This window comes from Coregonus clupeaformis, chromosome 30 (genome assembly GCF_020615455.1).
Source record: "Coregonus clupeaformis isolate EN_2021a chromosome 30, ASM2061545v1, whole genome shotgun sequence".
Lineage (NCBI taxonomy): Eukaryota > Metazoa > Chordata > Actinopteri > Salmoniformes > Salmonidae > Coregonus > Coregonus clupeaformis.
This window is the reverse complement of record NC_059221.1, coordinates 8,432,690-8,457,704: the sequence shown is the minus strand read 5'-3', so window position 1 is coordinate 8,457,704 and position 25,015 is coordinate 8,432,690. Positions and strand designations below refer to the sequence as shown.

The 25,015-nt window shown below is 42.0% G+C and overlaps 1 protein-coding gene across 2 annotated transcripts in view; it reads left to right on the top strand.

The window, feature by feature from the left end:
• The first annotated feature begins 2,884 nt into the window (after window positions 1-2,884).
• LOC121546007 (paired box protein Pax-7-like) overlaps window positions 2,885-25,015 on the top strand; it is a 197,516-nt gene continuing 175,385 nt past the window's right edge. The window contains exons 1-4 of one of the 2 annotated variants that reach the window (XM_041856969.1): window positions 2,885-3,170; window positions 4,845-5,080; window positions 5,625-5,754; window positions 6,139-6,267. In XM_041856969.1, coding sequence (XP_041712903.1) covers window positions 3,083-3,170; window positions 4,845-5,080; window positions 5,625-5,754; window positions 6,139-6,267 — 583 coding nt within the window. In that variant the 5' untranslated portion in view covers window positions 2,885-3,082. Of the gene's footprint in view, window positions 3,171-4,844; window positions 5,081-5,624; window positions 5,770-6,138; window positions 6,268-25,015 lie in introns of both variants that reach the window. The other variant, XM_041856968.1, reaches the window with a different exon arrangement.

Below are 25,015 nucleotides of genomic sequence, written 5' to 3'. Positions count from 1 at the left end.
ATGCATCACCGGGGGCACACTGCCTGCCCTCCAGGACACTTACAGCACCTGATGTCACAGGAAGGCCAAAAAGATAATCAAGGACATCAACCACCCGAGCCACGGCCTGTTCACTCTGCTATCATCCAGAAGGCAAGGTCAGTACAGTGCATCAAAGCTGGGAGCGAGAGACTTAAAAACAGCTTCTATCTCAAGGCCATCAGACTGTTAAATAGCCACCACTAGCCGGCCTCCACCCGCCCTGAACTTAGTCACTGTCACTAGCCGGCTACCACCGGGTTACTCAACCCTGCACCTTAGAGGATGCTGCCCTATGTACATAGACATGGAATCACTGGTCACTTTAATAATGGAACACTGGTCACTTTAATAATGTTTACATACTGTCTTACTCATTTCATATGTATATTCTGTATTCTAGTCAACGCCATCCTATTAAACTATTGCTGTATATATATTATTTTATCCTAAATATATACTAAATACTCTATCCACATACTGTCCATAATGTATATACATCACATATACAGTTGAAGTCGGAAGTTTACATACACCTTAGCCAAATACATTTAAACTCAATTTTTCACAATTCCTGACATTTAATCCTAGTAACAATTATCTGTCTTAGGTCAGTTAGGATCACCACTTTATTTTAAGAATGTGAAATGTCAGAATAATAGTAGAGAAAATTATTTCTTTCAGCTTTTATTTCTTTCATCACATTCCCAGTGGGTCAGAAGTTTACATACACTCAATTAGTATTTGGTAGCATTGCCTTTAAATTGTTTAACTTGAGTCAAACGTTTTGGGTAGCCTTCCACAAGCTTCCCACAATAAGTTGGGTGAATTTTGGCCCATTCCTCCTGACAGAGCTGGTGTATCTGAGTCAGGTTTGTAGGCCTCCTTGCTCGCACACGCTTTTTCAGTTCTGCCCACAAATGTTCTATAGGCTTGAGGTCAGGGCTTTGTGATGGCCACTCCAATACCTTGACTTTGTTGTCCTTAAGCCATTTTTCCACAACTTTGGAAGTATGCTTGGGGGTCGTTGTCCATTTGGAAGACCCATTTGCGACCAAGCTTTAACTTCCTGACTGATATCTTGAGATGTTGCTTCAATATATCCACATAATTTTCCTTCCTCATGATGCCATCTATTTTGTGAAGTGCACCCCCACAGCATGATGCTGCCACCCCCGTGCTTCACGGTTGGGATGGTGTTCTTCGGCTTGCAAGCAACCCCCTTTTTCCTCCGAACATAACGATGGTCATTATGGCCAAACAGTTCTATTTTTGTTTCATCAGACCATAGGACATGTCTCCAGAAAGTACGATCTTTGTCCCCATGTGCAGTTGCAAACCATAATCTGGCTTTTTTTATGGCGGTTTTAGACAAGGCTTCTTCCTTGCTGAGCGGCCTTTCAGGTTATGTCGATATAGGACTCGTTTTACTGTGGATATAGATACTTTTGTACATGTTTCCTCCAGCATCTTCACAAGGTCCTTTGCCGTTGTTCTGGGATTGATTTACACTTTTCACACCAAAGTACGTTCATCTCTAGGAGACAGAATGCGTCTCCTTCCTGAGCGGTATGACAGCTGCGTGTTCCCATGGTGTTTATACTTGCATACTATTGTTTGTACAGATGAACGTGGTACCTTCAGGCGTTTGGAAATTGTTCCCAAGGATGAACCAGATCTGTGGAGGTCTACAATTTTTTTTTCTGAGGTCTTGGCTGACTTTTTTTGATTTTCCCATGATGTCAAGCAAAGAGGCACTGAGTTTGAAGGTAGGCCTTGAAATACATCCACAGGTACACCTCCAATTGACTCAAATGATGTCAATAAGCCTATCCGAAGCTTCTAAAGCCATAACATAATTTTCTGGAATTAAACTTCTCACCCACTGGAATTGTGATACAGTGAATTATAAGTTAAATAATCTGTCTGTAAACATTTGTTGGAAATATTACTTGTGTCATGCACAAAGTAGATGTCCTAACCGACTTGCCAAAACTATAGTTTGTTAACAAGAAATTTGTGGAGTGGTTGAAAAACGAGTTTTAATGACTCCAACCTAAGTGTATGTAAACATCCGACTTCAACTGTATATATATATATATATATATATATATATATATATATATATATATATATATATATATATATATATATATATATATGTATATGTATATTATTTTATTATTTTTCATAAAACATTGAATTTGGCCTTACTGCTAGTAGCCAATAGAAACGCATTGAATAAAATATATGGAAAAATAGATAGTCAAAAAGAGTTTCTTGAATATATTCTCAATGAGATTAGAGATGACAATACACATAGCCTGCGTCACAAAAGCCTATATTTCATGTGTAAATTAAACAGAAAACGACCCACTTAAATGCTGAAGTGAGTTTACTTATAGCCTACGTCCACAACACACTGTATGTATCTTTCACTGAAGAAGAATCACCAGGGCCTAGGCGCTGTTTAATCTATTAAAAGTGTTTGTTGGTTTTGAAGCTGCGTGCAATAAATGGGAAACGCAAAATGTGTTTTACGTAATTTGCGGTTTTGTGTAATTGGTGGAGAAAACTTGGCTGTAAGGCGCTCTTCCTCATGAATAAAAGAAAGCACCGAGAGCCTATTGGCGCGCGCGACAACACCCTCCGGTAACGACATGCGCCAAAGTTATTCACTTAAACTACTCCCAACCTCCATGCTGACTTTGTCATCAGAAACTACCAGACCTTTTAGGAAAAGACTGGAAATAATTAAGTAACCTTGAGCGTTAAGGGACCCCCCAGCCCCCAGCCCCCCTCCATCCATCCATTCGCACACATTGCACATTGTTCGCAGCAGTCCTATTTTTGCTTATGCCCCCCACGGTGATACCTCAGAAATATTTGTGTTTTACCGTTTTGGGAGATTCATCCAATTGGATCGGGTTTTTTTCTTCATTTTTTCTCATTTTTCTGAGTGCACTTGTTTCTTCATCTCCAAAACAATTACCACCAACAAGTCTGGACTTGGTTTAGCCGATGAAATATTGGGCTTGTTTTGCCTGCAATTCTTTACTGTAGAATGCAGTCGTCTTTGCCAGGAACAGTCCCTCGAATGATGCGACCAGCGCCTGGACAAAACTATCCCCGCACGGGCTTCCCTTTAGAAGGTAGGTCTTGCATGCAACTTACAAACATCCGTTACTGACATGTGGACAAAAATTTTATGGATAGAATCAAAAAGGGTTCTATTGCTTGCTTCATATATGGTACCCCTAAATGTTCAATATAGAACCCTTTTTTTAGGGTTCTTTGATCAGAACCCCAGGGGTTCTTCTTCAATCAACCAAAATTTGTACTTTTTTATATGGAACCAATTTCGGTTCTATATAGAACCTTAAGGGGTGCCATATATGAAGCAATCATAGAACCCTTTTTGGTTCTACCCAGAACCTTTTTTGTGACTCATTTAAAGCAACATTGTTTATCAATAGTTTTTGCATTTGATTTTGGCCTTTATCCTCAATTACATTTGAACTAGTCTCCCGAGTGGCGCAGTGGTCTAAGGCACTGCATCGCAGTGCTAGCTGTGCCACTAGAGATCCTGGTTCGAATCCAGGCTCTATCGTAGCCGGCGGCGACCGGGGGACCCATGGGGCGGCGCACAATTGGCCCAGGGTAGGGGAGGGAATGGCCGGCAGGGGATGTAGCTCAGTTGGTTGAGCATGGCGTTTGCAACGCCAGGGTTGTGGGTTCGATAAAATAATGTATGCGCTAACTGTAAGTCGCTCTGGATAAGAGTGTCTGCTAAATGACGTAAATGTAACTAGCATAATGTTAGGTCAATATAGGCTATAGTCAGACAAAATGAAAGGAGAAATTTGGCTATTCATTATTTCACATAGGTGTGAGTGACTCTGTAGACTACAATACATTTTATGAAAGTCAGACTTATTAGGATTTCGCACTGGCCAATGGTGTTCGATTACGTGGATGTTTATGGAAATATGCAAACGTGTGAATGAAATTTACAGGTACAAATTATTTGCATGTATTAATCGTCCGTCGGAGCATCTCCCAGGCAAGGTTCATGCTGAAGTGACTCCAATAAAATCCCAGAGAATACGAAGCTTGCCAGTTAGCCAAGATCTGGGATTTATTGAAGTGTCCTGGTGCTGGAAATGAGAGTAAAATACATAGCAAAATGATGAATCAAAGGATTTCATCAATATTTGTACAGCATGACGGTGAATAATGAAGCCGGACGAAGCTAAACTCTTCACAGCCTCTTCAATGCCGAAGGGGACACTCATGTGCTATCTGGCTAATAACAAATTCTGCCTTCAAATCAAGTCTGTTTTCAGACAACAACTTGTCGATTCTGTTGTTAAATGCCTGTTTTGTAATATGCAATTTCAGTAGGCTACGGATTCAACCACTTCACGCATTATTGGAAATGTGTCCAATGTATTAGTTTAATTGTAACAATTGTGGGTTTAAGATTTAGGCCTTTATGCTGATGTTTTTATGGCTACATTTAATTTCTGAATGCTTTATGGATAAGATAGCCTAACTATGCTACATTCATTTAAATATAAGCCTACATTGTGCTATAGCCTTACATCGTATAGGCTAATAACAATTAAATTAAGCCTACCACTATGCGTTATAGCCTATCAAAAATCTTCGAACGCCACAAAAATATGCTAAATATCATCATAATTCACCATGTAAACCATTCCGAAAAAAAAGGTCTTATTGCCAATGTTGCATTTGTTGTACACACAAAATGGTTTCAATGTTTTCACAGTAGGCCTTCTTATAATAATCTTTCTTCTGCACAGTGTCAACTCCCCTGGGTCAAGGTCGGGTGAACCAACTTGGTGGAGTATTCATCAACGGAAGGCCCCTGCCAAATCATATCCGACACAAGATAGTGGAGATGGCCCACAACGGCATCCGTCCCTGCGTGATCTCTCGACAGCTACGAGTTTCCCACGGTTGCGTGTCCAAAATTCTTTGTCGGTATCAAGAAACTGGTTCCATCCGACCCGGGGCAATAGGAGGAAGCAAACCCAGAGTGAGTTCGAGAAACGTTCGACCTCACAAAATTATAGGCTAATGATAATATAAATAATACATTTAATAATACCAGTTTTATTAGCCTATTATTATTATTATTATTATTATTATTATGACTGTTTCCCATTATGGACCTGAGTTTTCACACCACCAAATATTCAAACATCCAAGGCATTTCTTGCAGATAGCTATTGTGTTCTATTCCATTTTTGTTGCTTATTTATTAGCCTACCACTGAAATTGACCAAAACTTAGAAAAGGCAATTTTGTAGCCTAGTTCAGGTGCATTGAGACTTTGTAGGCTACTAATTTATTTAAAAAATAAATAAATTAATTAATCAATTCAGATATTATTTTTCCAATTCTGCATTAACCTGTACTGATTTTTTTTCTTCTCATGCTTCTTCTCTCCTCTTTTTTATTTTTTATTCTTCGTTCTCTATTCTCTGCTTTATTAATTCTCTATGCTTGTCATTTTATTTCTCCCTCTGTCTCTGGTTCTCCATGTTCTGCTATTGTGCTGTGTAAATTAAACACAAAAGCAGGTAGCAACGCCTGATGTGGAGAAACGGATTGAGGAGTACAAGCGCGAGAACCCCGGAATGTTCAGCTGGGAGATCCGAGACAAGCTACTGAAGGACGGGGTGTGTGACAGAAGCACAGTTCCTTCAGGTGAGGCCTCATCTGGTAAGCAACCCTTTTTACTACAAGAGTGTTAGATCATAGATATTGTTCTCCATAGGCCTATTATATGTCTCCCGAGTGGCGCAGTGGTCTAAGGCACTGCATCGCAGTGCTAGCTGTGCCACTAGAGATAAACATAGTTCTCTATAATAGTGGTTGATATGAAAAAAATGGTGTTGATGAAATAGTTAGGCGTACCTTAACCCCCATAGTTTTATGTGGACCAAAAACAGGCCTAGTGTCACTTGGACTTAATTGTATTATTATTATTATTATTATTATTGTTATTATTATTATCATTATTTAAAAATATTTTTTTGCCTGTCTGTAATGATTATGTAATTACCCTACCTTGTTTTTCTTTTCTTGTAGTGAGTTCAATTAGTCGTGTTCTGAGAACTCGATTTGGGAAGAAAGATGACGAAGACGATTGTGATAAGAAGGATGAAGACGGAGAGAAGAAAACCAAACACAGCATCGATGGCATTCTCGGCGATAAAGGTAGCCTAATTCAAGTGGAAAACATTTGCGTTTTAAAACACCCTCTTTTATACGCACAATATCCTGTGTTTGCTCAATGTGTTGCAATATTTTGCCTGAGATTGTGCGTTGCGGCCTTCTTGTTCGTGGAATGATCTTTTGCACACATTTTAGATTTTTTCGTCCTGTTAAGTGGTTTGCCAATACAAGCTTAACTAGACCTGCTTAATTATTTATATGAGCCTTTGATGGAGGGTATTTGAGACGGCATTCATTTGCACAACAGACTCCTCGTCCTCTGGAGCTGGTACATGGTCCATTGAAACGACAACTGACAGATAGATTACCGATATGCGAATCAAATCAATTAGGCCTACGACCAGCAGCTCGCAGTGATTCTTGATCCTGGATATGATTGTTTACTGCTTCATAGCTGGGTATTCTCATACAGGCTAAATAACCTGTAAAATAAGCCATTGATTTAATTGTAGTCTAATTCGTTTTTTATTAGGATATGTTCATCTAGGCCTATTTGTGTTTATTTGAAAACGGCTTATTATTTCGTCCGTCTTTCAGTTGTTCATAAAACATTTTTTTATTTAGGCTACTAAGAAACGGTTCTGTCTTTTGTCGTGGCTCTTTATTGAGGGGACCTTGGTATTCTGTGGTCAAAATATATTAGGTCCTGTGCTTGAAAAAGACAGAGATTTCCAAACGAAATGATCACAGATTGTGTGTTGTTTAAACGGTCACACAAAAGGCCTTTCTCTAAAGCGACAGCCTCTCTCTAAACTTGAAGATGAACTTCAGTCCTCAAGACTTCCACTCCATTGAAGGCAAGGATTCCGAGGTACAAAGGCAAACGCCTCAAAAGCAGGGCAGCGAAAAGAGGAGCGTGCTGGGTTTTTTTCACACTAAAAAAACCGTAATAAAAGAGGGAGAAACTTTGGACAAAAGGCCAAGAGGAGAACTAAAGGTGAATTAATTATTCAATCCACCCTGCTGGTAGATAGTTTGGTAATATTATAGAATCGTCAGTGGAATAGATTAAGCAATGGAGGGTGCAAAATGTGGTTGGACTGTTGTTAGGAAATGCCTAATTTACATTTACATTTACATTTTAGTCATTTAGCAGACGCTATTTTTTGTATATTTTTTTTGGGTAGATTTTTGGAATCGAGCTATTTTGTGTCTGAACACTTACTTATGCTTTCTCTCTGTAGGGGGTGCAGTAAATGGGTCTGTCAGTTAATGTAGCCTATAAATTACTCTTAATTTATTTCTCAAACCCATTCATTGATAGAAATCATGTTACGGCTATAGTTTGTTGTCTATGGGGGTCGTGTCATGAAATTGCCTGTGTTAATTTATCTCGAGCATGAACAAGTGCATGCATAACTGACCTACCTATGGGATGTGACACCCGTTCATTATGGACTTCTGTATATTTTACGTATCGCTGTGTGATCATATAGTTTGCAGACAGAACGCCTCTCCATGATACTTATTAGCTCGACAGCCGAAACGGGGGCCACGGCCAACAATTGAACCGATTCGGGGTCAGAGGGAGCAGTAGTGCTTTGAGTAAACCACAATTACATTTACGTCATTTAGCAGACGCTCTTATCCAGAGCGACTTACAGTTAGTTAGTGCATACATTATTTTTTAATTTTTCATACTGGCCCCCCGTGGGAAACGAACCCACAACCCTGGCGTTGCAAACGCCATGCTCTACCAACTGAGCTACATCCCCACCGGCCATTCCCTCCCCTACCCTGGACGACGCTGGGCCAATTGTGCGCCGCCGCAATTCTTCGTTAGAAATCTTTAGCCAGCTTGGCTTCAACCCATGTTGTCATTTATTTGTCAGTAGCTTAGCCAATGTAGGCTATACACCGTGTAAAAGTGATTTCGATTAAATATGGATAGATAGATATAATGTACATTTACCCATTATGCCCCAATGTAGCTCCTGTGTTTGTTTGGAGTGCATGCTTTTGGAAATTAAATAGTCTCGCAAACCCTCCATAAATGTTTTGCCCAAATGGCTTTTAATGGTGACATGTTGAAACCAGGATACCAACTGTCTCATTTCTGTAATTCTTTAAAAGACTTGTCTCTGCACTTGTTTCATGCTATCATCCGTCTGGCATAATAATGTTAAAACTTATTACAGCTCGTAATGAAACCGGTGTCTGTTGAATGGGCGTCTGTGTTGGAGAGGGGTGTAATATCTCGCAAGCATGGTAAGAAATGTATTTATCCCCTATCAGCCCTCACTCTTGGAGTTTCAACCACAAACGTAATGTTGAAGGGTTTTAGAGCAGATTAAATGTAGCCTTTTCTTTCTTTTCACTTTAATCTGTAAACGGCTCACTCCGCAGCTAGCCCCAGGCAGAAATGCATGATATTTTACGTTTATTTTATAGTTGTCAAGATTATAATTGTGTATATATATTTTTTTTTGTATTATTATTGCAGTGGCGCATATAACTCTTAACATTCCAAACTAGAATCTGGTGAAATGGATATGCTGTTTTGTTAGACTACACTAGAATAGACTGACTATAAGACAATAGTCTCAATATACATTGAATGTACAAAACATTATGAACACCTGCTCTTTCCATGACATAGACTGACCAGGTGAATCCAGGTGAAAGCTACGATCCCTTATTGATGTCAACTTTTAAATCCACTTCTATCAGTGTAGATGAAAGGGAGGGGACAGGTTAATTAAGTATTTTAAAGCCTTGAGACAATTGAGACATGGATTGTGTATGTGTGCCATTCAGAGGGTGAATGGGTGAGACAAAATATTTAAGTGCCTTTGAACGGGGTATGGTAGTAGGTGCCAGGCGCAAACATTTTTCACGCAAACATTTTTCCCGTGTGTATCAAGAATGGTCCACCACCCAAAGGACATCCAACCAACTTGACACAATGGTGGGAAGCATTGGAGTCAACATGGGCCAGCATCCCTGTGTAACGCTTTCGACACCTTGTAGAGTCCATGCCCCGACAAATTTAGGCTGTTCTGAGGGTAAGAGGGGATGCAACTCAATATTAGAAAGGTGTTCCTAATGTTTTGTGCACTCAGTGTATATTTACAAATATCTTGTAGGAAATTGTGATCAAGAAACGTCAAGGCTTTATTAGGTTATCATTAATGTTTAAAATATTTAATTCAACAGTGATAACGATGTATCTGCATTGCTCATCCCATTGGCACAGGTAGGCCTATGGTCAATGAATGACCTCATTTCGAATTATGCATTGGTGCTGAGTGAATGCACACCTAAAGGGTGAAAGGAGTGTATCAGTCAATTCATAAATAACAATTGGTTTTGATTAAACCAACACGCAACCATGAACCATCTGCAGCCCCAACATAACACCATCCCTCATGCGTGATAGAAGGAGCCAATGAACACTTGAACAAATGGGCGGATTACCTGAGGTTTTTAATCTAATCAAACAGGGGCCAGGCGGGATTTGTGAGTGTTGTGAGTAGGATAAGAGGAAATGTTACCGATAGAGGCCACGAGGAGATAGCGAGATGTCAGTCAACTCCAGGCCCCATGCAGACAAGGCCGCGCTTTGTATTCAATTTCAAACTACGTTTAAAACACTTCTTAAAAGTAGCCATATAGCCAAGCAAACACGTTTGGAAATGATAGATAGACTAGTAGGCCCTACCTACAACTTAAAGAGCGACCGAACGTACCCACAAATGGCATCATGTAAATTGTCTACTTATTTAAATGGTTTTAGAAATGAGAGTGGATGAGGTATATGTATTGCGGCACATTGGCCCCGTGTAGCTCAGTTGGTAGAGCATGGCGTTTGCAACACCAGGGTTGTGGGTTCGATTCCCACGGGGGGCCAGTATGAAAAATGTTATGCACTCACTAACTGTAAGTTGCTCTGGATAAGAGCGTCTGCTAAATGACTAAAATGTAAAATGTAAAATTTGAGGAGTCATGCAATACTGAATCGAAACAAAAGGATGCATCCACATATTCCGTAATATGCTCTGGCATGCGTGCTGCTGTTTCCCCGAGATAGTTATAGAAAATTATATTTAGGTGTCCAAAATAAGCTTAGTTGAAAGAAAAAGGACGCTGGGATGAGTCGAGAGACCCCTTCAAACAAATCCATCTGAAATGGTGAGAGAGAGATCTAGTAAAAGTATGGGGAAGTTATTTAGCTATTAATAACATTTTTTCCTCAGGCATCGAGAGTGACTCCATCTACACTTTCTCGCAGCTATTTGGCTGGGTTGAAATTGAGGGAGACCCAAATGTTGGATAGAGATAACACAATCATCACAGCCTCTTTCCTTTGCAGAGCATCAACGTAGCCTATTAAACTCGGATTAACCTCTCCTTTCCCCCCCTCGCGCTGCCTCTCTCCAAATTTCATTGGAATTTACATGGCGAGATTTTTAAGGAACATAGCCTATAAAAAGCAAAAATAAATGGCGAGGAGTCTTTTAATAGCAGAGGCGGCTGCATCAGCTGTTATAATACTCACTAATAATAATAGCAAATAATAATGTACCCTGGTTTTTATATTTCCTTATAACTAGTTATTATTTCATTGTTGTAATAGTAGCCTATGCTGATATTATGACATTCTGTAGACTTGCAGGCTACTTAAAACCTTTTGATTGTTATAGGCCTATCCGTGAAGAATGCAGTTAATGCTGATGGCGTTTCTCCCTCAAACATTTCAAACCACTGGGCACAGACTTCAGTTCAACGTCTAGTTTTGATTTACATTTGGTTGAGTTTTCAACTAATGTGAAAATAACGTGAAATCAACAAAAAAGTCACCTTGTCATTGGATTTATGTTAAAAGTTGGGTGAAAAAAATACGAAATGCCCTTACATTGATGGCTTTTTTCAAATCCAATCAGTTTTCCACGTTGATTCAACGTTATCACATTGATTGTTTTGGTTGAAATGACTTGGAAACAAAGTTGATTCAACCAGTTTTTGCCTAGTGTTTTAAAGGTTTAACAAATGTTTATGGTAGGCTATAAAACCGTCGACAAAACGGAAGTGTATTAGGCCCTACTCAAAATCCTGATAAACCAAGTGACATAATTCGTGGAACAAATCAAATTAGTCAAATCAGCAACAATGACCACCATTTTGAATGTAAAAGGCTTTGTTAATCAAGTTACATCTATTTTAAGCAATGAATAATAAGATACCCCTTCAGCCTGTGAACTAGTGCTTTTTAGGCCACATAGGCCTATACTAAAAATAAACATGGGGAGATGTTCAAATCACTAATTCCCCAAACGATATTTAAGAGGCAACATAATGCTTCTGTAATTAATTTTAATCCATTTTGTTAAGCCTGCTTCCTTGACATCAAACAATATTTATATACTTTCATTGAATAAGGGGTCATGTTTACATGCTGTTGTACATGCCCAACACCTTCTCATTCCCCCGAGAGCATCCCTTAGAGTTTCTTTAAAATGGTCGTTATAAAGCAAGAAACCCCATGAGGGGTAAATACTGCACTAAATGAGTATACTGAATAGATTAGGAGGATGTTATGAGGACAACATATATTTTTTCAGTTTACGACTTGTTATGCCTCAACATCACGGCAGCTGATGGAAAGAATTTCCAAAATGGACAGGGGAAAATCTTAAATCTTGTCCTCTCAATCCATTAAGACATAATACAATATTGAAAGAGAACGATTTTAGTGTAAACCTCTTCATCACGTCAAATATTAATGTGCGATTATTCCCAAAGCTCGGGTGACCGCTAACCTGAGGCGGACCCTGCGGTTGTCATGAAGGGGATTTCGTGTTGTGTGTTTCAGAAATTGTAAGAGAAGAGGAGAAAAGTAGGTGAGGAAAAGTAGAACCGGCTAGAGGAAATTGAGAGGCTTATATTCTTTGATCCTTGGGTGCTTTTGCTTATCAGAAACATTTGTGGTGACACCGGCACAATGGGAGTTCATAATATTACAGACTGCCAGTGCTGCTTTCAAGCCTGCCTGTCTATTAATTAAATTACTTTTCCCATGTGGGACAAGGCCTATATCTGGGCGCACATGCTACCAGCAGCAACTACTTATCGAATCTCTGGTGGGTTATTTGAAGGGACAATCTCCCTTTTTGGGAGATTTAGGAAAGGTCTACTGTAGACTTCAGATTTTTTCTCATATATAAAGGCAAGTACATAATCCTGTCCTGCTCAATAACTTTAAAGGAATTTGTATTTGTATTTGTATTTATTATGGATCCCCATTAGCTGGTGCCAAGGCAGCAGCTACTCTTCCTGGGGTCTGGCAAAAATTTAAAATTAAAAACATTACAATACATTCATAACAGATTTCACAGCATACTAAGTGTGTGCCTTCAGGCCCCTATTCCAATACCACATATCTACAACACAAAATCCATGTGTACGTGTGTGTATAGTGTGTATGTTACCATGTGTGTGTATGCATGTGTCTGCGCCTATGTTTGTGTTGCTTCACAGTCCCCATACGGTGTATTTGTATCTGTTTTTTAAATCTGATTCTACTGCTTGCATCAGTTACCTGATGTGGAATAGAGTTCCATGTAGTCATGGCTCTATGTAGTGCTGTGCGCCTCCCATAGTCTGTTCTGGACATGGGGACTGTGAAGAGACCTCTGGTGGCATGTCTTGTGGGGTATGCATGGGTGTCTGAGCTGTGTGCTAGTCGTTTAAACAGACAGCTCGGTGCTTTCAACATGTCAATACCTCTCACAAATAGTAGTGATGAAGTCACTCTCCTCCACTTTGAGCCAGGAGAGATTGACATGCATATTATTAATGTTTGCTCTCTGTGCACATCCAAGTGCCAGCCGTGCTGCCCTGTTCTGAGCCAATTGCAATTTTCCTAAGTCCCTCTTTGTGGCACCTGACCACACGACTGAACAGTAGTCCAGGTACGACAAAACTAGAGCCTGTAGGACCTGCGTTGTTGATAGTGCTGTTAAGAAGGTAGAGCAGTGCTTTATTATGGACAGACTTCTCCCCATCTTAGCTACTGTTGTATCAATATGTCTTGACCATGACAGTTTACAATCCAGGGTTATTCCAAGCAGTTTAGTCACCTCAACTTGCTCAATTTCCACATTATTTATTACAAGATTTAAATTGTCTCACACACAAAGAGGAATGTTTACTTTGACCAGGCGGACTTGTAGAGAATTGGAGGCATAATTACATTTTCTTCGTTTGTCTACACAGGCACGAAAAAGTCATTCTACAAGTGTATTTGTCTAGTCTTCAACTCCCTGAGAGCAAACCCTATTCAAAATACACCAACCCATTCTAATTAGGAATTAAATTACCCTAAATATATATATTTTTGTCTAAAATAACCGTTAATGCTGTTGAAAGGTGTGAAAGTGGATTCATGTTTCTTTAGAAGTCTTTGCATTCATGTAATTTGTGCTACTTATTTTACATGCCATCTAAAAAATATATATATGTGAGAACAATTTAACCAACAATACAATTATATCTTTTTACCCCCTAATGTTATCACTGTACACTCAAAGCTATAGTTTCTGAGATATTGAGTTTATGCACTGTAGGCCCTAACTAATGCTAGGTCATGTTAAGTGTATGTTGTCTGCAAAATCGTTATGTAGCGTCTGGTTGCGTTGTGTAAATGTAATTCAGGAGAACACATTGTAGCTTTTATCCAGGCTTTTTATCTGTGTTATAGTTCATAACTCTCTTTGTTACTGTCAGTGACCGTGAACTAAAAGTCAATTGTTTGTTATTTGCCTTTTAAAAGCCACTTTGTAGCTAAACTAGAAGTTTGGGTTTGGCCTGAAATCACCTTGATGTGTGTCTACCCACTCAGTCTATTGATATACAAACAGTCACTTAAAAAGGGAGAGTAAGAAAATAAAGTCGATGGGAATAGAGAACCGTCTGTTATTTTGTGTCTTTTGCCCCACACCATTGGCTATTCAGGCAAGTTGATGAACTTCTCCAAATGTTTATGAAGGGGAAGGAAACAATAAGAACCAAAGGCATCAGGTGAATGGGCTGACAGTTTATGAACTAGCTTCCATTGTGCCTCAAAGGCAGATGCGTGAATATTTTTGAATAGGCTTCCTCAAACTGACACTAATCGAGATAGACAACAGCCGTGTTAAAAAACGAGGGTTTTGTCTTCGGTGCTGCTGCGCTGCCAATTGGTATTTCCCTGCATTAATCTGCATCTGCAGTGGGAGGGTTCCAATCAGGGGGTTGGTTGGTCTAGTCGAGTCAAAGCGTCTTTTTCTTCTGGTCGTTTTGCTTATGTCTGAAGTAAAGGATTATGTTCCGCACGCCCACTCTGGGTAGCAGGTGTCATGACACTTTGAGAAATATGCTAATCGCAATGACAAAGAGAGTGAGGGAGAGAGAAACATTTTACTTATGCTCCCTCGCTTTTTCACGGTATGAACCGGAACATTTCTCATCCACATGCTGGTTCAGTGGATGATAAGTGGCTTTTTGCGATGATGGTATTCCCTTCAGCCGGAACAACTTTGTTGTAAGTCCAAGCAATAGTTCATGTTTGCCAGATCAGTCAGTGAGTGTGTTGGTTCGCTGTGGGTTCTGTCGTTTAACATAATTGCAAAGAAAAACCTTTGGAATTATGTTTACCAGCCAGAACCTTGCTGAACAGTGACAGTAGAATCAAAAACCTGAGGAAGAGCTGCTCTTACGAAATGCACATGCCAACGTTTCTAGGCCCTCTCAACCCCAGCTGTTTACCTCATTGGGGCTTATGATTTGTGAGTGTGTCCAGCCCACACCCGGTGTTCCCGGGAGAGGTGACCCTGTAGTGTCTGAATACACTGCACAACCTATTGCAGCCATCCCTGGCAGGTGTCACAATTAGCAACACAATCAATCTCCCTGCACCGTGGTCATTGGGCGTCAGTTCAGCCAGCCGTGCAAGGCGGGCCGAATCTAGGTGGACAAAACAAGGGGGGACATGGAGAGCAGGGACATTTCTCAATCACTTGTTGTTATATTGGCTGTCAGTGTCAACTGTTGCTGTCACTGTTATTGTTATGAACATATTGGCAGTGAAATACACGTATATATTGGCAGTGAATTAGAAGTTCCCTTTGTGTATCCTGAACAGTTCTTCATTCATGTGCTTGTACAGTTACAATCCCTCCTCAAAACTATTTTGTCAGTTTGTTTTATGGAGTGATGTTGTCATGGTCATGTTGTTGGTTGTTGAAGCCTCGGGGACAGTAATAAGCGACAAGGACAGGGAAAAGCGGGGGGATGGATTTGAGTGACAGCCTTATTGGTGACTGGGTTTGAGTCAATTTCTGTTTGAACTGAGTGTCACACCCTGGCTCTGGGACTCTATATGTTGAGCCAGGGTGTGTTCATTCGATGTGTTCTGTTTCTTTGTTTGGGTGTTCTAGGTTGTCTGTTTCTATGTTTGCCTGTGTGACTCCCAATCAGAGGCAACGAGTGTCAGCTGTCGGCTGGTTGTCTCTGATTGGGAGCCATATTTAAACTGTATGTTTTCCCTTGGGTGTTGTGGGTTTTTGTTCCTTGTCGGTCTTTGTCACCGTGGACTTCACGAGTCGTTTATTGTTTTGTTTAGTGTGCTTATTATCACTGACGGTAATAAAGTCAAGTATGTTTGTTCAACACGCTGCGCATTGGTCTACTTCTCTTCAAGACGATCGTGACAGAAAAACCCACCAAACCAGGACCAAGCAGCGTGTCCAGGAACACACGCAGGAGGTAACGCTGGTGGATGTCCTCCTCGGCTGGGGGCAGATTACGAAGGAGGAGGCCGTCCGGTACCGGAAGGCGATGAAGGGGGAGATCCAGGCAGGAGTGGAGAAGCGGCGTCAACCGGGCCGTGGTCGGACAGGCGAGAGGCACCCCCAATAATTTTTTAGGGGGGGGCACACGGCATGGGCGACTGGGCAGCAGGAGGCTGCCACAGGGCGAAATGGGAGACGAGGAGAGAAGGCCACCGGGTTACGGGAGCCATTGGCGAGAGGAGGGAAGGAAGTTGTAGAGGCACGGCGAGAGGTACTGAGGTGTATTGCCAGTCCGGTCCGGCCCGTTCCTGATCCCCGTTTAAGGCCAGTGGTGTGTGTTCCCAGTACGGTCCGGCCTGTTCCTGCTCCACGCACCAAGCCTACGGTGTGCGTCGCCAGCCCTGCCCGGCCTGTTCCTGCTCCACGCACCAAGCCTACGGTGTGCGTCGACAGCCCAGCCCGGCCTGTTCCTGCTCCACGCACCAAGCCTACGGTGTGCGTCGACATCCCAGCCCGGCCTGTCCCTGCTCCACGCACCAAACCCACGGTGTGCGTCGCCAGCCCTGCCCGGCCTGTTCCTGCTCCACGCACCAAGCCTACGGTGTGCGTCGACAGCCCAGCCCGGCCTGTCCCTGCTCCACGCACCAAACCTACGGTGTGCGTCGCCAGCCCAGCCCGGCCTGTTCCTGCTCCACGCACCAAGCCTACGGTGTGCGTCGACAGCCCAGCCCGGCCTGTCCCTGCTCCACGCACCAAACCTACGGTGTGCGTCGCCAGCCCTGCCCGGCCTGTCCCTGCTCCACGCACCAAACCTACGGTGTGCGTCGCCAGCCCAGCCCGGCCTGTTCCTGCTCCACGCACCAAGCCTACGGTGTGCGTCGACAGCCCAGCCCGGCCTGTCCCTGCTCCACGCACCAAACCTACGGTGTGCGTCGCCAGCCCTGCCCGGCCTGTCCCTGCTCCACGCACCAAGCCTACGGTGTGCGTCGACAGCCCAGCCCGGCCTGTCCCTGCTCCATGCACCAAACCTACGGTGTGCGTCGCCAGCCCAGCCCGGCCTGTTCCTGCTCCACGCACCAAACCTACGGTGTGCGTCGCCAGCCCAGCCCGGCCTGTTCCTGCTCCACGCACCAAGCCTACGGTGTGCGTCGACAGCCCAGCCCGGCCTGTCCCTGCTCCACGCACCAAACCTACGGTGTGCGTCGCCAGCCCTGCCCGGCCTGTCCCTGCTCCACGCACCAAACCTACGGTGTGCGTCGCCAGCCCAGCCCGGCCTGTTCCTGCTCCACGCACCAAGCCTACGGTGTGCGTCGACAGCCCAGCCCGGCCTGTCCCTACTCCACGCACCAAACCTACGGTGTGCGTCGCCAGCCCAGCCCGGCCTGTTCCTGCTCCACGCACCAAGCCTACGGTGTGCGTCGACAGCCCAGCCCGGCCTGTCCCTGCTCCACGCACCAAACCTACGGTGTGCGTCGCCAGCCCTGCCCGGCCTGTCCCTGCTCCACGCACCAAGCCTACAGTGTGCGTCGCCAGCCCTGTCCGGCCTGTCCCTGCTCCACGCACCAAGTCTACGGTGCGCGTCGCCAGCCCGGTCCGGCCTGTTCCTGCCACTCGCACCAAGTCTACGGTGCGCGTCGCCAGCCCGGCCCGGCTCGTTCCTGCCACTCGCACCAAGCCAGGGGTGCGAGTCGTTAGTCCGGCACAACCCGTGCCTGGGTCATCGGTGCCAGATCAGGTACCGCTTTGTGCTCCCCAACGGAGCTGAAGCTAGCCGCTCCTGCTACGTCCAGGTCAGCTCCAGCCAGCGGAGCCAGACTGGACCAGGGGCGCTATGGGGGGTTCATTGGAGGTTGGTGGTCAAGGCCGGAGGCAGAACCGCCGCCGAGGAGGTATGCCCGCCCAGCCCTCCCCTGTTTTGCTTTAGTTGAGGCGCGGTCGCAGTCCGCGCCTTTTAGAGGGTACTGTCACCACCCTGGCTCTGGGACTCTATATGTTGAGCCAGGGTGTGTTCATTCGATGTGTTCTGTTTCTTTGTTTGGGTGTTCTAGGTTGTCTGTTTCTATGTTTGCCTGTGTGACTCCCAATCAGAGGCAACGAGTGTCAGCTGTCGGCTGGTTGTCTCTGATTGGGAGCCATATTTAAACTGTATGTTTTCCCTTGGGTGTTGTGGGTTTTTGTTCCTTGTCAGTCTTTGTCACCGTGGACTTCACGAGTCGTTTATTGTTTTGTTTAGTGTGCTTATTATCACTGACGGTAATAAAGTCAAGTATGTTTGTTCAACACGCTGCGCATTGGTCTACTTCTCTTCAAGACGATCGTGACAGAGAGAAAATAATTGTTTTCGAAGAGGCCTCTCTTTTCAAGCATGCTCTCTTGGAATCCTTGGATCCCTCCCAGAAAGGGGTTATTGGAAAACAATGAGTACTCCTAGTGAGTTTTATAAGCAGTAAAGAAAGAGTGGGCAAATATTGCACTAAAAACAATAGAGTATCAATGTGATTTATGGTTTGTGTCGCTGTCAAGTAATATAAACATAGTGCACTTATTGTAGTTTGATTGTGTCACATCACTTTACATACCCATACAAGTGAAAAATATATTGTGTGTAAATTGTCTGACTTATATACAGTATTTTAAGATAATTGTGAGCACTTAAGTTAATATAAGTATAATGTAATATAAGTTAACTTGTGCTGTTTTGTGTGATTCTATATCTCAGTCGTTGATCAGACAGGAGTGCAAACAGGCTTCTCAAATTAAATTAAAAGCTTCTATTTGACCGTAAACCTGTCCCTTAAAACCTGTTGCTTGTTTATGGAATAGATCACTCGCTTTACTAGACAGTCGTAAAATGACGGTGAAACTAGGGGAACCAACACCTGTATGAATACTAGGATATCCAAAGGCAATAATCATGTCTTGTTGCAAAACGCTATAGCTGCCTCACTTACAGCCTGAATTTAAAATTGATTACATTTGTTTGTTGCTGGCCTACACAAAATACCCCATAATGTCAAATTAAAATTTTGTTTTTCAATATTTTTACAAATTAATTAAAAATGAAAAGCTGAAATGTCTTGAGTCAATAAGTATTCAACCCATTTGTTATGACAAGCCTAAATAAGTTCAGAAGTTTGCTTAACAAGTCACATAATACACTATATATACAAAACTATGTGGACATCCCTTTAAATTAGTGAATTTGGCTATTTCAGCCACACCCATTGCTGACAGGTGTATAAAATCGAGCACACAGCCATGCAATCTCCATAGACAAACATTGGCAGTAGAATGGCCTTACTGAAGAGCTCAGTGCCCTTCAACGTGGCACTGTCATAGGATGCCACCTTTCCAACAAGTCAGTTTGTCAAATTTCTGCCTTGCTAGAGCTGCCCCGGTCAACTGTAAGTGCTGTTATTATGAAGTGGAAACGTCTAGGAGCAACAACGGCTCAGCCGTGAAGTGGTAGGCCACACAAGCTCACAGAACGGGACCACCGAGTGCTGAAGCGCGTAGCGTGTAAAAATCGTCTGTGTTCGGTGGCAACACTCACTACCGAGTTCCAAACTGCCTCTGGAAGCAACGTCAGCACAGGAACTGTTCGTCGGGAGCCTCATGAAATGGGTTTCCATGGCCGAGCACCGCACACAAGCCTAAGATCGCCATGCGCAATGCCAAGCGTTGGCTGGAGTGGTGTAAAGCTTGTTCTATGGAGTGATGAATCATGTTTAACCATCTGGCAGTCCGACAGACCAATCTGGGTTTGTCGGATGCCAGGAGAACTCTACCTACCCAAATGCATAGTGCCAACTGTAAAGTTTGGTGGAGGAGGAATAATGGTCTTGGCCTGTTTTTCATGGTTCAGGCTCTAAGTTCCAGTGAAGGGAAATCTTAACGCTACAGCATACAATGACATTCTAGACGATTCTGTGCTTCCAACTTTGTGGCAACAGCTTGGGGAAGGCCCTTTCCTGTTTCAGCATGACAATGCCCCCGTGCACAAAGCGAGGTCAATACAGAAATAGTGTGTCGAGATCGGTGTGGAAGAACTTGATGGGCCTGCACAGAGCCCTGACCTCAACCCCATCGAACACCTTTGGGATGAATTGGAACACCGATTGCCAGCCAGGCCTAATCGCCCAACATCAGTGCCCGACCTCACTCTTGTGGCTGAATGGAAGCAAGTCCCTGCAGCAATGTTCCAACATCTAGTAAAAAAACACAAATTCAACCAAAAACCAGGGAGGTTTTCCAATGCCTCGCAAAGATGGGCACCTATTGGTAGATAGGTAAAACTAAAAAAAGCAGACATTGAATATCCCTGGCCAGTGGTGACTTTAAAACAGTTACAGAGTTTAATGGCTGTGATAGGAGAAAACTGAGGATGAGTCAACATTTTAGTTACTCCACAATAATAACCTAATTGACAGAGTGAAAATTAGGAAGCCTGTACAGAATACAAATATTCCTATAGTAAAACTGCAAAGAATGTGGCAAAGAATGGTTGGGGCAAATCCAACACTACACATCACTGAGTACCACTCTTCATATTTTCAAGCATGGTGGTGGCTGCATCATGTTATGGGTATACTTGTCATCAGCAAGTTTTTTATAATAAAAATAAACGGAATAGACATAAGCACAGGCAAAATCCTAGAGGAAAACCTGGTTCAGTTCGCTTTCCAACAGACACCCGGAGACAAATTCACTTTTCAGCAGACAATAACCTAAAACTCAAGGCCAAATATACAGTGGAGTTACTTACCAAGACGACATTGAATGTTCCTGAGTGGCCTAGTTACAGTTTTGACTTAAATCGGCTTGAAAATCTATGGCAATACTTTAAAATGTCTGTCTAGCAATGATCAACAACCAACCAAAGAATATAGTGCAAATATTGTACAATCCAGGTGTGCAAACCTCTTAGAGACTTGCCCATAAAGACTCACAGCTTTAATCGCTGCCAAAGGGGATTCTAGCAAGTATTGACTCAGCGGGTGTGAATACTTATCTAATGAAGATATATATATATATATATATTATTTTTATTATTTGAGATTCTTCAAAGTAGCCACCCTTTGCCTTCATGACAGCTTTGCACACTCTTATATAACTAATCAATATATATTGGCATTTGCTTTTTTAAGCTCCAAGCTGTCCACTAAGGGCTTGCATTTGTACATCACTAAAATGGCTCTGTCTTTAATATTATATTTCCTTCCCAATCATAATCTAAATCAGTGGTTATATTGACAGTCAGCATTTTGTTGTTTATAAGGCTGTTTTCATCAGTAAATGACACATGCATGCCACAGCTGAGGGAGAGAGAGCAGATAAAGACTGCATTTAATAACCGCTAGTTTGCTAAGACGTAATGCCTTGATAAGGCGGACATCTTTGTGAGGGCTGGATTGAGTTCAATACTGTACAGCATTTACTGAGAGGAAAGAGCCGAACTGCGTTGTGCCTATTCATTGTGTGCATCCTAGCTTGCGTGCGTGTATGAATTTTAAGATATGCATTATCTGTCGTTCTAAATTATTAATTTAGTCTACTTGGCTGAAATTTAAAAAACATGGATATATTGAATATTTGAACTACTGTATATTTAAACTATTTCATACAACCTATGCCACCATTCACTATATGTTTTGGTGTGTGTTTTGACTCAGTTATGGCCATTATGTTGCAGTCACTGGGATGGTGGTTTATTTATTGGATATTGGATGAGTTGGATGAATACAACAGCATTTGGATTCAGAGTTTGGTTTGGTTTGTATTCAGAGAAGCCTGTAGCCACCACAGCCATAGTATGGTCCTTCTCCCTGCTTTAGTTTAGTTTAGCCAATGTTTTTGCCTGCTTGGATTTGAGGGTCTTTGTTGGGGGATCAGATCTTCAAACACAGCTCTTCAAACACAGAGCAGCCTTCCACACTCTGGCAGGTAGAAATCAAATTAGCACTCTCTCCAGTTTCTGTTGACAAAGTTAGGTCAGTGTTTTTTTAGTGGAGGTCACGATTTATGATATGCATATAGGGGAAACACTGGTGATGTTTAGATACCAAGATAAGATTAGTTTCTAACCAAAATACTCCCATAAGTCCCTAGCACTTGTAATGTGTTTTTATATGATAAAATACATATATCAAAGCCCTCCATGTTGTCGTTAAATTACTAGCTTCCTCTTTTGTCTACTATATGTTATTTAAAAAAATAAATACATATATTAATACTCAGTTTTAGCCATATAGAGATGCATCACACATTGGACAACCTTTAGGCTTACATTTAGAGCAGTGTTCCGGAATTTAACACCTGAAAGATTTGTGTCTTTTTGAAATGTAAGCCTAAAGGTTGTCCAATGTGTGATGGCTAAAACAGAGTAATAATATACTTGGTAGACAAAAGAGGGAGAGTTCACAACAACATGGAGGGCTTTGGAGAGTCAATATGTCAGCGTTTATTGATGTCCCGCAGAGCTCCGCAGGGTTGTCAGGCTCTCTTTCCAGGGCCAAGTGGCCTCCTGAGGTGCTGCCTCCATTGGGCCTGAAAGGACTGGGAGGCCCTGAGTCCCTCTGTTGTTTAAGGTGAGCACAAACTCACACAGACGCGGCAGCCTTCATTCACATAACCAGACACCTAAAAGACCATCACTCATCACCTCTCCTCCTTTACTTTTTCTATTTACTCTCTCCCCTCCAACTTTTCCAGGACGCTTTAAAACGAAAGTAATTGCTTTTTGTGGAAGCAAGAGATTATAGAACCATCCTCCATCTTTTCCCTCCCTAGCTCACTTGCTTCTTCTTCTTCTTCTTCTTCTTCTTCTTCTTCTTCTTCTTCTTCTTCTTCTTCTTCTTCTTCTTCTTCTTCTTCTTCTTCTTCTTCTTCTTCTTCTTCTTCTTCTTCTTCTTCTTCTTCTTCTTCTTCTTCTTCTTCTTCTTCTTCTTCTTCTTCTTCTTCTTCTTCTTCTTCTTCTTCTTCTTCTTCTTCTTCTTCTTCTTCTTCTTCTTCTTCTTCTTCTTCTTCTTCTTCTTCTTCTTCTTCACTTCTACTTCTACTTCTTGTTAGTATTACCTCAACCATAAAATGAGACAAATGGGAATCAAAGGAGAGAACTTTGAGTATGAGCATAATTATTACATGCATGAATTTGGTGCGATGAACATTAAGTTAATTTATCTGTCTAAGCAAGTGAGTCTTCCTGATCTCCATTATCCACCCTCTCTCCTATCCCATCCCATCTGCTGTGGTGTCCTGTAGACAGTGAGTACAGTGAACTTCAGATCTCCTGCAGGGAGGTGGGGGAGGCAGGTTTGGGTATATTTACATTTTTACATTTTAGTCATTTAGCAGATGCTCTTATCCAGAGCGACTTACAGTTATATCTAGCCCCAAGGCCTGAAAGACTGGAGAAATAGATGCATGTCAGAGATAGGACAGCATAATGGCCTGTTTGTACAGTGTTTTCTCTCTCTCTCTCTCTAAACTGACAAAAAGAAGGGTTGCACAATGACAACAACTAAATGCATGAACGCAGAAGGATGAACTTGTTCACAATACAGTTATTCTTGAGAGAAAAAATGCTTTGTTGAGAGTGACGCATGGCGTGGAGTTATTCAGTTACCTAAAACTGGTCAATGGTTGTGTATAACTGAAAGCAGGGCTTGATTGTAATTATACTGGAACTAATATGCTTTTCAGAATGACCCATGATGAGTGCATGCTGCTCTCTCCAGAGCTGTTGCTCTTTGTCCCTCTGTCTTGGTTGACGTCCGGAACCAACAAACTCATGTCAACAGTCATCAAACATAGATGTTTCAGCAATGTTTACATTTACTTTACATTAGACGTGTCTCTTGTGGGAACAAACACATGCTCTTGGTGTAAAGTCCATGATAGTAATTAAGCTGTTAAGTGCAGAGAAGATGATTTGCAACATATTTACAATGCATTTACAACATGCTCATGATACACTGCTAATAATACCCACCCAAAAGTCAATAATAATGACATCGTCTCAGTGACATTTGAGGGTGATTGAAACATATTCAAAGAGGACATGTAGGGGAGTACAAATGACAGAATAATATGTTGTGCGTAAACAACATGTTCTCTAGTATGATAAATACATATTATATTTAATAGGTAATGTTCATTTCCTTTACATGGGTACTGTACACTATAGTTCTAGACCAGGGGTGGGCAAACTTTTTGTCTCGAGGGCCACATCGGGATTCCAGAAAAAGGGCAGTTATTTAAAAATATATAGGTATGTATATAGAACATTTTTTAAATAATAATAATAATAATAATGAAAAATCAAATATATAGGTCCATGATCATTTCTATCTAGTTTCAATTTTCTCCTCAGGGAGCCCCAGCTGTCCCAGGGCTAGCACACCTGATTCAACTTGTCAATTAACACAATAATAACATCTATGGAATTGAAACAATATATTTTGGCTAACCAAAATAAAACAAAAACCTGTATGGTTCTTTGGAAGGTTCTAAAAAGAAGCTTTAAGATTGAGGAAGGTTCTTTATAGAACCATTCTCCATCAAGGTTCTATAAAGAACCATAAAAAAGCCCAAAATGGTTGTAACCATAGCGGAACCCTTTTTTGGTGTTATAGAGAGCCTTTTATTAATGGTTCTTTAGGGAACTTTATGAAAGGGTTCTTTATAGCACCATAGAGGTTCCATTTGGAACCTTATGAGCGTGGTTCTTTATTGAACATTCAAAAAAGGGTTATATAGCACCAAAAAGGGTTCCGCTATGGTTACAAGCCAAAGAACCCCTATTTGGCACTATTTAGAAAATTATTCACAAGAGATGTTGAATTCCAACCGGAAGCTATCAGTTATATAACTATTCATCTGCACTCTTAGAAATAATGTTTTCGAAAGGGTTCTTCGGCTGTCCCCATAGGAGAGCCTTTGAAGAACCGTTTTTGGTTCCA